General features: G+C 38.6%; 1 protein-coding gene across 3 annotated transcripts in view; it reads right to left on the bottom strand.

Moving 5' to 3' along the window:
• DHX35 (DEAH-box helicase 35) overlaps positions 1–16126 on the bottom strand; it is a 63975-nt gene that overhangs the window by 47319 nt on the left and 530 nt on the right. For 2 of the 3 annotated variants that reach the window (XM_019509783.1, XM_019509784.1), the window contains exons 2-10: positions 14227–14360; positions 13748–13840; positions 12751–12828; positions 8152–8256; positions 6670–6731; positions 5337–5406; positions 3670–3729; positions 2287–2399; positions 467–563 (exon numbers count right to left, since the gene is read on the bottom strand). In XM_019509783.1, coding sequence (XP_019365328.1) covers positions 467–563; positions 2287–2399; positions 3670–3729; positions 5337–5406; positions 6670–6731; positions 8152–8256; positions 12751–12828; positions 13748–13840; positions 14227–14360 — 812 coding nt within the window. Of the gene's footprint in view, positions 1–466; positions 564–2286; positions 2400–3669; positions 3730–5336; positions 5407–6669; positions 6732–8151; positions 8257–12750; positions 12829–13747; positions 13841–14226; positions 14361–16126 lie in introns of those variants that run through there. The other variant, XM_019509785.1, reaches the window with a different exon arrangement.

Genomic DNA, 16126 nt, shown 5'->3' with positions numbered 1-16126 from the left:
TAAATTTCTGAATGAGATTACAGATAGTGGTTTGCTTATGATAGCAGCGGACAGGACTCAGATCCAGGAAGCACCTTGTAATCTTATGTTCTTCAATTTAATATCTTAGTGCTTATCACAAATGCAATTTACATTGATTAATGATGACTTGCACATCATTTAGAAACCTAGTATATGAAAACAGTACAAAGAAATAATGGATTGTTTCTGTCATTTTCAATGGAACTGAAAGCACAGAGCAACATCACAAGATAACTATTCACAGCACCAGGGTTTGATTAATTTGGTGTAATAGCAGGATTTCCAAAAAATGTTCAACACTGACCTAATTTTACTTTTATGGGTTTCCAAACTGCCAGTATCTTTAACAGGAGCAGAGTTATAATGAGAGCTTGCAAAACCATATCCTGAAAAATACTAACTTAAAGCAAAAAAAGAAAAGCATCCTTTTAATGTATGTTTGTACCTGGCCAGTTAGAAAGGCCAATATATCCCCATCACTCTCCATCTGGTGAATTTTCATCACGGTTTCTACAGTTGATTTGACATAATCTGGAACAGGGCTGTTAGAGGGGTGGGGAAACAAAAAAAAAGCCTTAGTATGTGCATAACTACAATCTTTTATCTTTAAGAAGGAAAGAACAAATTACTAGCTTTGCATAGGCATTACAAATCAATTATATTCTCATTTAATTCATGATGTATCTTTAGAAAATTAACCAGTCAGCCTTTGGGCCTTGCTAATTGCCATGTTCACCACGTCAGTCAGATGCACCCCATCTGTTTCCTTCCCATCAGGACAGGCTTTTGCAAAAATATGCTGTTTGTGATACTACAATTACACAGAAAAAGCACCATTTTAAAGACTTCATTTCCTAATAAACCAAGCTGGTATATATGTGAACAATTGAACACTTAAGTGAAATTCTAGTGCAAGTATTGAGGGCTAAATTTATGAAGTAATTACTGCAAATGCACACAAATACCTCTAATTGCCCAGATGTTGTTTACAACTGCGTGCACACTTTTTAAAAAATCTAGCCATAATTGTTCATATTTCTTAATTTCTACAGGCTCTCATTTATATAAAACTCTCATAATATTCAGACTTGCTTCCAAATGCACATATGAAATGTGGTATTCTCTCTGAAAAAAAATGTAATAACTCAGCAAGAAATGTGTTTCCACAAATATGAATTAGTATCTGCACAAAGATATATGTGCACAAATGAATAACTCCCCTGAATACCTGGACCTAAAGACTAGTTCCTGAACGACTGCCTTGGTATAAACAGGCTACTATGATCTCCTTTAAGACGTTTCCCTTGCTTCCAGTAATGTGCAACTCATCTGTAAAAAGTTAGATATTAACAAGGCAACACTTATTTTTAAGAGGCTAAAGGCATGTCCTTCAAACAGAAGAGGGAAGACCACATATCCAAACCCAGAAATCTGATCTGAGGTAGGTTGTAAGCTATGAATGAGACAGCCACATCATACTGTGCTCAAGCTGAGGCTTGCCAAGTAGTTACATGGGAGATGGTTACAGAAAATGCCAATGCAGCATAAATGGTAAAGTAGCATGCTTCATCACAGCAGGATGTGTGAAGACACTGTTTCCTAGGATGGAATGGCTATTCCTTTACTTCCTAGGTGCTGTTCTCCTTACAGTCTATTATTATGTTGTATTTTAACCATCTCCATAGCTTTTGGAGGGCACAACAGCTGAATGAGGGGTACATCATACCAACATTTCTCTGTCCAGCAAAAATGCAGCCCGAACATTGGTTGTGGGGGCTTTAAAAAAACAGAAAGCTTACTATTGCCAAACTTATGTGTTTCCTTCTGAAGAGAACAAACACAATTCTCCTACCAGGTTTGCACATTCTTTTCTGTGAACAGTGGCAAAGCAAATAATGAAATACCACTTGGCCTGCTCCCTCTGAGGGAGGAAAAGCAAAAGATGTCACTAAATCCCTGTAACACCTGTCTGAGATGCACTCCAGATGGCTGGCATGGGCAGCTCCTGAAGCCCTTTTCTTCTATTCAAGCCCACTTTTGCTATTAACAAATACAAGAAAATGCACATTCAACTGAAAAAATTATGTTCACATCGATACCCTTAAGGTGTTGGCATTAAAACCATGTAAGAATATTTTGAAAGAATAGCTAACGTTCCCTCAATTAATCCCCCACAAAGAATTCCTAAATTTTAAACTAAGCAAGCTGATGCCATAGATACACATTGCTCTAATCACCACTTACAAGGATTAAACAGGAACAGACCTCTGTATATAAAAGACATCCACTGGAAAAGTTCTCCCTTCCACAGTAAGAATCACACTGGTATCCTTGCTGGGGTCACTAGTCTCATTTTGATTGAAGAAATCTCTAAATTTCTAAATAAAGCAAACAACAAAACACAACACTCAATTTGTTACACCAAAGAATTGAGGGAGAAACTTAGAATACTAAAAGTGTCAACTTAGTGCTATTTAGATTTTTGTCTCCAAAGTTAACAATTGTTGTTTATGGTAAATTTAAGGGGTTATTTTTTTGTTTGTTTGTTTTTTAAAGAAATTAAGGCAGATATTTTGGTGCCTAAATACCTTTCAATCTCTGGCTAAACTGGGCATTTAAATTCCCTAGACTGCTTTACAGGTCTTCTGCACACTTAGGTACACCTACAACTGACATAGTAAATGGTGCACATAACAGTAGTCAGATGCTCACAGACCAAGGACCTATTTTTACAAAAATAGGTTCAGAAGACTCATATAAGGATGTGATTTATAAGACATCTTATTGGCTTAAAGTTAATCTGACATAACAAGATATTTCAAATATTTGTTAACAATAGATTAATAAAAATATTACCACACTCAGAGTAATTACTGTACCCAGCAACATTCAAATTTCAAAATATATTTCCTTAGTAATACATGTATAGTTAACATGCTGTATATGAATATAACCATATATTAGCAAATGACTAAAATATGCCTCCAAGATAATTGAAAATTCAACATCTTTTTGAGTATAGCAAAAGTTTAATGGAATGCTGTAATAATGCCTTTCTTGTACAAGGAAACTAAAGAACATGTTTGAGTACATGACCAGGTCTGGCACATTATCAATGTGTAAAATTTAATTAGCTGTCAAATGAACAATGTATTTTTTTTCTAACACATTAATTTGGCTCCACTGTGTGCATCTGCCAGCTAATTCATTCAACTGTAATTCTCAAAGTGCTTTTGGCTTACTAAAATTAAATAGCAAGGGTCTATGGCAACAGATTATTTAATAATCATACATTCCTATTAGTCAGCTGTTGTCAGTGTATCACTATTCACCAATACAGGGTTAATTTTTTTGGTTTTATCAGAGAAAAATACCAGGTAGATTAAGAATAATCAGCATTTCTTAAAAGCTGCTATTTACTGAAAAAGTGCAAACAAATCAAATAAGAAAAACTAAAAACCACCACCAAAATGTGCCCACGTTAAAATAACAGAAATAAAAAGTCTGCAAGGGTCTACTTCCCCTTTACCATCACTCATACAAATAATTATTCCCCAAATAGGCAGCATACAGACCAAGGTGTCTTCTGCTACAAGTTACATATCCACTTGAGGTCAATGTAATTTTTAAGCTAAAAAGAAGCTGTACCTCTGCATCCAGGGTAGCCGATGCTACAATCAGTCGCAGATCCCCTCGTTTCTTTTGAATCTAAGATACAGAAATTTGTGAGTTAAAACAGTTCCCTGGGAAACAGCAGAAGCAAGCTGTTCTAAAATACCCTATCATTAAATTCTCTTTACACATATTTCATAGAATCATAGAAGTAGGGTTGGAAGGGACCTTGTAGATCTTCAAGTCTGACCCCCCCACCTGGGCAGGAGAAAAACTGGGCTCAAATGACTCCAGCCAGGTAGGTATCAAGCCTCTTCTTAAAGACCCCCGGGATAGGAGCCGGCACCACTTCCCTTTGAAGTTGGTTCCAGATCCTAGCCGCCCTGACTGTGAAGTAGTTCTTACAGATGTCTAATCTAAACCTACTCTCCAACAACTTGGGGTCGTTATTCCTTGTTATGCCAGGGGGCGCTAGGGGAAACAAGGTCTCTCCCAAACCCTGCTGGTCCCCCCTAGTGAGTTTATAGACTGTCACCAGGTCCCCCCTCAGCCTTCTCTTGTGAAGGCTGAACAGGTTCAGGTCCCGCAGTCTCTCATTGTAGGGTCTGCCCTGTTGTCCCTGGATCATGCGGGTGGCCCTCCTCTCGACCATCTCAATGTTGTCCACATCCCTCCTGAAGTGGGGCGCACAGAACTGGATACAGTGCTCTAGCTGTGGCCTGACTAGTGTCACACAGAGAGGGAGGATCACCTCCTTGGCCCTACTTGAGATGCACGACAAGGTCCGGTTAGCCCTGCCAACCATGACCGCACATTGTCGGCCCATGTTCATCTTGGAGTCAATAATGACTCCAAGATCCCTTTCTGCCTCGATGCTCTCAAGAAGGGATTTCCCATCTTATAAGTGTGCTGCTGGTTACTACTGCCCAAGTGCAGCACCCTGAATTTGTCAGTATTGAAACGCATCCTGTTTTTGCCAGGTCTTGCTGCAGTCTTTCCCTCCCTACTACCATGCTCACCTCACCCCAAATTTTGGTATCATCAGCAAATTTAAACAGGTTGCTTTTCACCCCATCATCCAAATCGCTGATAAAGAAATTGAACAGCGCGGGCAAGAGGGAAAAAAGGACAAGAGGGAAAGAATAGTACACATGCTGTATATTCCATTTTTAAAAGCCTTGAGAGAGCTGTTTTTCTATCATTTCTGCAAACCACAGACTTTAACAAGACATGGGACAACTGAATGAGTCAAAGCTTATCTAGTGAGCAGAGCTACACCAAACTTCATTGTATACCCAAGAACTATCTATTTAAGGAGGATTGTACAAGGACCATTTTTCAAAGATCAGAATAGGCCAAGCAGTGGCTGTTCTAAAATTAACATTGTAATTTTGGTCTTGATGCCAGATGGAAGAGAGGATCTCCAATGGTGCCAATACCTTTATAGGAAATTATTCATGGGGAAGCATGTTCATCAGCAATGGAAAAAGACTGCACTTTGACTCGAAGGGAAGAAAGTATAGAAGTGGTAGGTTATGGAGGAAACAGGGTAGACCTTGTGTGGTAGCAAGGGAATAGTTGAATACCTTGTATTTTATAAGACAGCAGCATGATAGGAGCATTAAAATCCTTGGGTCATAAAGCTGTGCCCAAATGGATGGAAAGTGATGGAAAAACACAAAAAGAGAAATTAAAAGAATGACCTTTTTTAATAAGCCAATGGCAATGTCTGTATACAGGGTTCTTTCATGCGCTTCATCCAGCATGAGGACACTGTGGACCAAAGCAGAAAGACAGTTTCTATAATCAGATTTGACACCGGAGCCAAGACAGTTTCATACCCACACACTTTCAGAGGAATGCCTAGAATGTTAAAGACAACTTCATGCTTTTAGCTAAACCTATTTAAAAAAGCAGAGGGGAACACAGCAAGCTACTCATTTAAATTCCCTATAATTTATCAACCATACTACTAGGCAGTACAAGAAGGAATAGGTAAACTTTTATTTTGCCTGATTTTGAACCCTTTTGATTAGCCTGGGTTTGAAAACTTTATTTGGCTTGGTTGCTTAGTAAAAGCTGCACGATAAATGGAATAGCAACAGAGAGAAGTAAAAAAAAATAGCTTCATTTTTCAAAGTGGAAAAAACAAAAAAGGACAAGAGGAAAAGAATAGTACACATGCTGTATACCCCATTTTTAAAGGGCTTGAGAAAGCTGTTTTTCTATCATTTCTGCAAACCACAGACTTCCTAGGGCTTGGAAAACTATCTGTGTTTTTTTTTTTATTGATAACCCTTAAACAGGGTGGAGGGGGAGATCAATTTAAACTATGAGACTACATAGCTCAAATTCTTACGAGGTACAATTATTCCATGGCACCAACCCCACTGTTAAAAAACACAATCTACATTTATTCCTTTATGGGTTTCAGTTTACATTTAAGCAATGGAACTACAGTTCTACTCTGAAAAGTCAATACATGGAAAGATGACCCTCCTCAGTCAACCAATCCAAGTATTTTTATGCTGCTTCTCACTCTTGCTGGCCCTGAATTATATTCTGTCCTATAGATAATCAACAGAATCATTAACCAGGTTTCCTGTCACTGGTGAGTGAGAGCACAAGGAACCCAGTTTGACTTTCATATCATGTCTGCCAGAATTGTTGTGAAAAATAAAACGATTGATTTAAGCTAAACTTCACTGAGAGACTTACAGCTCCTCTGAGGTTCTACAATAATCTCACTCCAGTTCTACTGGTACTCCCACACCTCCCAGAGCAGAACCTCATTATTAGATTGGTACTTTTCATTCCCATTACAAGCCTCACTTTCCAGGACTTTATATCCAAATACATTTGATCTAAAACAGAAAATGTGGGTTGTTAGTTGGCAATTCTCTAAAATACATCTGGCATTAAAACTCAAAAATAGTCTTCAATTTGGGTTGCAAAAATGGTGGTTATTAACTGCTCTCTAAACTGAAAAAAAAGTCAATTGCCATAGGTTTCTGTCATCAGTGTACATATCTTTACCTGTATCTTGTTAGTAATGGGTCAGCCATCATCTCCCTCACCAACATACCATCAGTCAGAAACTGAAAACAAACACAAAGGGAAAATTAGTTATCTCTAAGAACAATCTGAACTGAAAAAGCTATTTTCATGCCCTGTTTGTAAGAAACCAATGAGTGTTCTGCATTGTACGATGCATTTTAATTGCATTTTTTATTACCTCCGAGTAATTTTATACTTGATTTTCACTCCCTTAAGCACCAGGTATAAAAGAAATCCATGTGTTTCTCAACACTCAAGTAAACTGCAAACAAGAGATGCTGAAGTAGCTTGAAAGTAAGCTCATTATTTAAATAAATAAATTCAGAGGTGGTGCTTCAACCTGCCACATCTAGAGATTCATACTCTTTGAGATGCAAACATTCTCCTTATTAGCTAAATGATATGCCAGCTTTTCACAAAAATCTCTGAGAATCATCAAAGTAATGATTTTTGGCTAGTCTGGATCTGGACACAAAAACCATGGTTGGTTTATTCAGAAAAGAGACCTGCTGGTCTCTTTTCTGAATAAACCAACTATGCTCAAGAGTTGGACATGAACCTACGGCACTGGGGTGAAAAAACTTCATATTCCCAATACCCAATCCCAGAATCCATTAAAAAAAAAAATTGTTTTGCAAACAAATGTCTTTCCACTCTTTTATACTGCTTCTCAAAATTGCTTATAGTTGGTAAGTCTGTTGATGAAGCTTTATTAATGAGAAAGTATTATATAAAACCTAATAGTTGCTTTTAATCCACTGAAAAAGACTCTTTTCCACACAGCTTCAGTAACTTCAATGTGGCTCACTGTGATAATTTAAAATACAGCCATGAGGAGTACTCTCATTCACATAAAGTCACCTTCAACTTGTCTATTAATTCTCTAACTTACTGCACTTTTAATCTAATTCTGTAATTCAGGTGATGCTAGGGTTTAACTTTGACTCGCTGCAGACCTACATTACTGCTTCACTGTTATCAAGTTTCACAAACACTGCAGCAATCTGATCTGATCTTAACCACCTTGAAAAACCTCCTATGGGTTTTAAATGGCTGCTGGTATTGACCGTGCTGAACAACGAGAAAAACATATGTAAAAGTGGAATGAAAACTCATGCTCCATTCCTTAAAAATTTGCTCTTTCAAAGAGCTGATCTATCACCCCAGAAATAGATAGCATAATAAAACACCACACCCCTTTCTTTAATAAAGTCTAAAAATATTGACAGTTGTGAATGTAATGTGCTAGCAGGGAGCTGGACACCTATTCCTCATTCTACTTTTGACCCACCGGCATGATTCTAGACAATTAACCTGCCAATGTTTCAGTTTCCTCATCTACATGAGTACAATCTAACATATCAATCTCATCAGACATTACAAAGGTTAAAGCATTTGCAAAAGCACCTTGTGAGCTTCGGCTAACCATTTTAGGATACCTGAAATCTGCTCAAGTTTCACCTTAATTCTTGTAGCCTGAGGGTCTGTGCAATCATCAAAACGAATACAATATCCAACATCATGACCCAGCATAGCGCCTCTTTCCTCAGCCACTCGGCCTGCAACCTAAAAGAAAATGCAACATCCAAGAAACAGACAGACAGTAATAAGGAAGATAGTTTACCACAAACTTCTTTGATATCAGTGTTTATGAACAGCTAAAGGAGTCGTGTAATAAGAAAACAAAGGTCTTTACACTGAATTGCTCCTGATGAACTAAGAAAATTCACTCTGCACAGCAGCATGGTTAATTTTCTACAGTTTTAAAAAATAAAACATTTTGATACAACTGATAAATAGGACATTTTAGCGGTTCCAAAATAAGGAAACACCTCCTGAGAAAATAGAACAAATGTTCACGGTAAATTAAATGACAGCAAAACCAACAAGCATCAGGACAATTTATATCCGTTTCTACTTCAGAAAGCTAAGGAGCTGACTGGCTGTGACAGAGGACACAGACCGTGGCAAAAGCTAAAACTGGGAAAAGAGTTTCTCAAAGCACCCAGGCAGCTGACAGAAGGATAAAGTGAAAACATACAGAGCCATTTATTAACCCTCTGAGGTAGAGACTTCCCCAACCAGTCTCTCAGCAGCCAGAATACACAGAAAGGATTCCACTGAACTATTTTACCTTGAGTAATCTGGAACTTCTATTGATGGGTGCTAGGAAAAGGTGAATCAAACTTAAAGGGTTTAATTCTCAACTGTATATATTCTGGTAACTGCACCATTGATAAAAATTGCCTGCGACCCTGAGATTACAGCTTTCACTGATCAATTTAAAATAAGCACACTAAAGAAGTGGGGAGGGGAAGAACAGCCTCTGCTAAATAAAAGAAAAAATACCCTTAAACATTTGAAACTGAGTGTTTAGAAGTTAATTCAAGAAACTGTATTAATCCAAATGCTGGCCATGAAACACTGACAAAAGTTATCACCTGCAAAAGCAAATGCATGCAAATGACATTGTTAGTGTCATTTTATGTAAAAACCAATGTTTTATTTCTGCAAACACGCTGAATCAATTTACACCGTCTCTGTGCCGCATAGACATTTATCATCTATGAAACAGTCTCAGCTCCAGCTGAATTTCTTGTTGGGGAAAAGGGAAATTTCCATTTGTAGCAGCATTTATGGCTGTTTAAACAACCTTTTCTAAACAATAATTATAAAACCAGCATTCACCTGCTGGCACAGTTATCCAGTTATCCCAGTAGTAATATATTTTTGTTTCCCATTCAGAAAATAGCATCCAAGTTGCCAGCAATATTAAGAATCAAAAGAGACTAAATGTGGGTATGTGCATAGAGAAGGTGACCATGTTCTGCTGACAAATTATATTCAATTGCTGAGCTAAATTGACCCAAAAAACAAGAAGTGGTGGAATATTTGCTTCTGATATCTATCCTTTTGCTAAAGAAGACAGTAGACATTAAGAATCAAACTAAAAATCTCCCACTGCTGATGTAAGGTGCAAATATTTAGCAGAGAAATGAAGAGAAATTTGCTCTAAATCAAAATTTTCAACATACTGAACCACCAAATCAAGAGACAAAAGCTTCAAACTTGATTAACCAGATGCTATTATGTTGGCCAGAATGTATTACTAGAAAGTAGAACAGCAAGTTCAACAAAAGAAAACCTATATTTAGAAACTAAAGCCACTGCAAAAGGGACAGACATGGATGGTTGGTCTATTAAGTTTGTCAGCAGCATGCTGTTTTCACTTACATAAATAATCCTCTTTTAAATTGTTTTGACAGGTTTTTTTTTTTTTAAATAATCTGCATGGGCATACTTTGGTCTCTTCCCTGCACTCATGAACATGTCTCCTTCATGCTGACCTGTCTGCTATTTCCATTAGTCATTATTCCATGAATTCCTTCACGAACCCAGGATCTCAAACACAATCTTCTTGGCACTATTCCTCACACAGCACAAGTAAATACCTCTACATTTCAACTTGGGTAATTCAGCAGAGCTTGCAGGAGTTTATATCATTGCAACTGCCTCTTTTGCCTTTTGATGACCTCCATCCTTTACTGGATATAGCAGATGAATGGTCTGCTTTATCAAAAGTCAATTTCAATTAGTCAAAGTAATAAATTAAATAACATGCTTCCCATCTCTTTACATTGGCCATGAATTCCAGAGAAATCACAAGCGTGTTCGCACAGCAAGCAAGATTCCTCCATGGTCATATACTTAGTTTTAAGCTAAAATGCTTAAAATGCTTAAAAGGCTAAAATGTCTTGATTTAAAACAGACCCAAGTCACATTGGAGAGTAAACACACAAAGTTCATGCAAGTTTCTGCATTTTACATAGTACCTCAGGTACTGCACTGCCCAGGCAATTAGGCATATTATTGAAGATAAGAATGGAGAAGAGCTGAAGGAAAAGCTCACTCAAGCATTAGGTTCCAGTCCTTCATGATGGATAGTACACAAAAGATGATGACAAACAAAAGATCAGCAATTCAGCTTGACAGGGAAAAAGGAATCTACCAAGTGTTTATTTTTCCAGAGGTCGAGGCTCAAGAACTGTATGTACAACAAATTTACAGTGTAATGGACAACATAGGCATTAGGTACAATATGTACATATAATGTACTATAACAAGGGACAGGTTGAGTATGGCAGAGAAAGTTGCACAAAATGGTCAAGAGTGACAGTTATCTGGGGCAAAAGTTGAATGCTGCAATGGACTGAAACTTAAACCCATGAGTTAAATCTCAGCAATTAAGAGAACATAGAAAGAATCAATATGATGAACAGGTTATCAGAGAAAACTAATACAATAGAACAAAAAATTAGACAAGGGGTACTAGACACACAAACAGATCACAATCTTCCTAATATTCCATTATGTCATTACACTTTTCTACCACCACTTATTTTTGTGGGTGTTTGAAGACCATGAGGAATTAATAATGGTCTCATTCACAAACAAACACAGCACCAGCTTCCTACACACAACTCAGCAGCTGCCCCTCAGTTCTAGCTCATAAGACCTACTTTTGCCATTCCAGATCTGACAAGCTATTTGGCAATGCCTGCTAGTCAGGTTGAACTGAGCTACACTCTATCATGCCAGGAACTGCGATAACAACAAGTAGAAATTTGTGTTTACAAATGAATCTCCATCCCAATTAGAGAGAAACAATTAGTAAATTAACCTACATCAGTATATAGACAGGGGCAGGCAATTATTTCTGGTGGATGGTGACTTAACAAGGTTTGGTGAGCTGTGAAGGACACAAGGGTAGCCCAGCCCCTTGACAGGTGCCCCACATCCTGGCTGCCCTCTTGAAATCAAAAGTCCTACCCCCTAATATCTGACCTATGCCACTAGAAGTGGTTCCCCTTGCCCCCAAGAAGTACTCCTTTTGGGAAGGGGGTATACAATCTCGGAACTGGAAAAAAAACAAATTAGATACCTAAAAGTCAAACATTGAAAATAACATATTTTAATTTATTTTAATATTTTTGTCCTGAGTTGTGTGCGTTTGTGTTGTATATATACAGAGGTGATTGCATAATCACTCAAAATGAAATCTTACTCTTGTATAGTGGGGTGCAGCGTGTAGCGAGTATGGGGTTTGTGGGGAGCTGGAGGTGTATGTGGGCATGGGGTGGTGTGGATGTGGGTGGATGGTTTTGGGGGTGTGTGCGTATGTGGGCATGGGGGTGTGTGTGGGTATGGGGGATTTGTGGAGATGTTTTGATGTGTATGAGTGGGTATGGGGTTTGTGGGGGGCTGTGGGTGTGTGTGTGTCGGGTGGGGGGTACATGTGTGTGGTGGGGTGTGTGCACATAGCAGTAAGAGGGGACTCCCCCTAGAGATGCACAGGTGTCTGTGAATGTGGGGGATGCATGTGGGGAGAGGTGTGGGGTTTGTTGGGGGAGGGCATTGGTGGGTGCAGTGTTTGTGGGGTGCATGATTGTGTGTAGGGAAGGGTGTGGTTGTGGGGTTTGCAAAAGAGGGTTTGTGGGTATGGTAGGGTGTTCATGGAAGCCCCCTCATGTGCGCCTCCCCTGACCTGGCCAGCACCCACCCTTGTTCCACAAGTTTGGAGCCCATGAACCCTGACACACCTCCCTGCCACTGCCAACAGTGAGCAGCCCCAGTGCACCCCACACCTGCTCCAGACTCACCCCTGCTGGAGCAGATCAGCCAGAATGTGGGCACAGCCCCGCCCCGGCCTGATCCACACTGCCCGCCTGTGGCACGTCCTGCCACTGCCACTTGGGCTGCCTAGTAAAGTCCCAGCCAAGCTGTATGCCCATGTGTCACAGCTGGACAGTGCCTGGGCCAGGCAGGACCAAGGGACCTGCCACGAGCCAGATGTGCCTCACAGGCTGTATTTTGCCAACCCCCAATGTAGACTCAAACATTTTCTATGGTAGGGCCACGTTTGACAAAGCACAATTTGTACTGAATTTAGAGTTTCTGAACATTCTGACAAAAGAGAATCAGTAGAAGAAAAACTTGAACTTGAAGATGCAACAGCAACTTTTTCAGCAAACAGGGAAATTTAGAACTGGAGAAACTCACTGAAACAGCAGCAACTCTGCGAGGCTGAGTCACTCCAACTACCCTCCCTTCAGCCGTCCAGCCAGCTTCTGCTAAGTACTGCAAGCATATTGGAGACATGGAATTAATTAGTTATATGAGGCAATTATCTAATTTTTGGAGCAAACTACTTAACGTTTAGACTCCTGAGATTCATTCCTGGTTCTAACATTGATCTGTACGATCTCAAATAAATTATTTAATGATTGCATTAGTGAACACTATACCTCTACAGTATACCTAAATAAACAAATATATTACTACATCTATTTTATAAGAGCATTAGCAGTTAGAAAGCACTTCAAGAAATTCAGGTAACAGGAATTGCAAAAGTGCAAAACACTGCTCTTTAAACATTTCCTTCCCGTCTTTGTTTTGTAGCCTCTACCCAGTACAATTTTCTAAATTTTAGTCAAGTATTCACACTTGAAGCAGGTAATATACCTTACTAGTTTTGCTGGTATGTGGGATCTGACAAGTTAATTTTACATTCTTGACCAATCATGATTCTTTTTTATCAATACCTTATATTGATCAATAATGTAACAGAAAATGAAAAATGCAATAAAAACATGAAAAATATCCCCCCAAGTTGATACAATTCTCTAGGAATGGAGCACAGTAAATAAAAAAACAGAGAATTATGAAGATCCTGACTGAAAGGTGTCTCTCATTTTAAATAATCTGAAAAGGTAATAAATTTAAGAAATACACATACAATAGTCTGCCACCTAGTTAAGAAGCTACATTTTGTAAGATAAATCAATGGCCCAAGTCTGGGTTAATAACTGATGGGGCAGAATACATCATACCATTTCAGTGCCAACTTTCAACTGCTTATAGGTATGTTCCTCCTCTCTCGGACTTGCATACTATCATGACTAGTCCCTATACTACAATGCACTATGGTGACATCTGGGGTGGCTTCCCATATAAGATCTGAGAGAGTACAATTTTGCCAAGTTATAATCTCACTCACTTGTGGAATCTGGGTGGTTTTGCCACATCCTGTTTCTCCAACAATCACCAGAGTCTGATAGTTTTCCACCAGGTACAGTATGTGATTTCTAAGCTGGACAGGAGGAAGACATTCAATTTTGCAGAAAAGAAATGTCAATAAATATCTAAGAATGATGCTTATGTACATGTAACTTACTTATGCCAGTAAGTTACTGTTACTTAGCTTTCTGACAGCAAGCTCTAAACAACTTTTAAGTTTTCTAATAAGATATTTTTCATATGGCACACAACAATAGTTAAATATAAATCTCCACAGTTTGTAATAAAAGACAACAAAGTCACCTGCAAACAACTGAACAAAAAGTGAAAGAAAATGAAAGATGATTTCCCTGACTTTGTTTCAAGTTGTAAAGTGATGATGGAGAGAGAAAATCAGAAACAACGTATAGAAAACAGGCATCATGCAAGATATGTGCACATCAAAAAGTCCTTTCATACCTTAAAAATTGGCAACTTTTGTCTCTGTTGTTCAATAGAAAGAGAAGCATAAGGATTATAGATGATGTTTACACCATTAATTTCAGAAGTGCTCTGTCTCTCCTCTGAGATGCTGACACCAGGACCTTCTGTGCCTATATACAACAATTTTAATAGGAAAATGATAGAACATTGGCCTTCACAGTCTACCTCAGGCAAAAAAACTTTTAGGGGAAAATGCCTGACTTAATAAGCTATTAAGCACCTCTAACATTATAAATGTATTTGTTAACCTTAAAAAAGGAACTTTTTAGTTCAGGTGTAGATTTACATTTTTGCTAAAGAGCTATGTAAATATCTCTGAATCTTCACAAGAAAAGTAAGATGCTCCAGAAAACAAAAAATTGTGAAAAATATATAAAATTCTTGATACTTTAGTGACTCTGTTCTTTTCACTTCAAAAAACTTCATATACCCTATTCCTCAGTATATTTTCCAGTATACTATTCTACAACACCTCCCACCCTGCCTGCTTGAGAGGCATATCCTTCACTTTGGACCTAAATTTAGCTCAGAAACTAAAACATAATGCATTCCTCCCCTAGCATACTACAAAACTACTGACAGCTGAAAATGTTGAATCATGTGAGTAAGGTTAGTGTGCGGAAAATTCCCATGAAAGGAATGATCATCAGCAGTCTCCTGTAATACTCAATTTGACTGCATCATGGATCCTTTTGGCCACATCTACTTAAGGGCTTAAACTGTATTCTTTTAAAACAATGAGGTCCTAACCACACTGCCAGGAAATCTTTACATTAATTTAAACCAGTTTAAAAGAGAAATTAAATATAGTTCTTCTAATAACAAAATTAATTATGCAAACAAGTTTTTAAAACAGCAATGGATCATAACATTTGGTACTTGCCTACTTGAAAGTTAGATGATACCTCTAAGCATACATACATTCTCTTTGACAGTATGCTTCTTATTTTCATAGGGCTAAACCACAGAACATATCCACAGCACAGCACATTAATACATGCACTCACATACATGTGCTGCAATTCATTATATAGAGAAATTCATTCATTCACCTACATGTACTGCTCAATTGCTCACCATATTCATAAGCTATTGAGAAATGAATCTTGATCCTGGAACAGCTCTTTGTTCCAGGACATACCCCAGGGTAATTATTTGGTTTAAATAATCAATTCAGACCCAGCAAGTCTCACTGACTGGGTCCAATTCCTTGCAGGGGGATGTCATGTTTTTGCTGACACTATTTGAGGCACAATCCCCAACAAGTGCATAACAGATGTGGGACAAGTGGGGACTTCATACCCCCTGCACCCTACCTACCCAGGAGAAATTCAAGACTCAGACCAGCGATTCTTAACCATCACACCCTGAGGTGCTTAGAGATCCTTTCAAAAAATCATAGTGTTAGCACGTTAGGTATGTAAACATGATTCATAGGATAAACCCAGACAGTTCAAACATGAATTCATAGTATCAAAAACACTGTACCCTCTTGTGATCTTTCTAGGTTCTTAGTTATTTTTCTGCTGCGCTACTGTTTTACTGTCAAAAAATGAGTGGAAACCACACACTGGTATCTCTGGAGGGTTGCCTTAAGCTCTAAAAAACTTGAAAAAACCACTGCCCTAAACAGCAGCTGCGAGAGGCAAACTGCCCCTTATGTTAACCACACACTGTTAACTCGGGAACCCAATGACAGGTCTCGACATTGCCCGTGTCCAGCTGATGAGACAGGTCTGACCCAGACCCGCCAGCAGCGAGATGCGCGGGGCAGCAGATTCCTGAGGGCGAGCACCACAGCAGTAGCACGGTTCAATTGACGACTGTAATCCACCCAGTGAAACCCAGAGGTTTCAACTTGACATCTGGGGCTGGG

The sequence above is a fragment of the Gavialis gangeticus genome, unplaced genomic scaffold (assembly GCF_001723915.1).
Source record: "Gavialis gangeticus isolate Ggan-Ray unplaced genomic scaffold, GavGan_comp1, whole genome shotgun sequence".
Taxonomy (NCBI): Eukaryota; Metazoa; Chordata; order Crocodylia; family Gavialidae; genus Gavialis; species Gavialis gangeticus.
The sequence above is the reverse complement of the archived record's forward strand: the minus strand, read 5'-3'. Positions and strand labels throughout refer to the sequence as shown.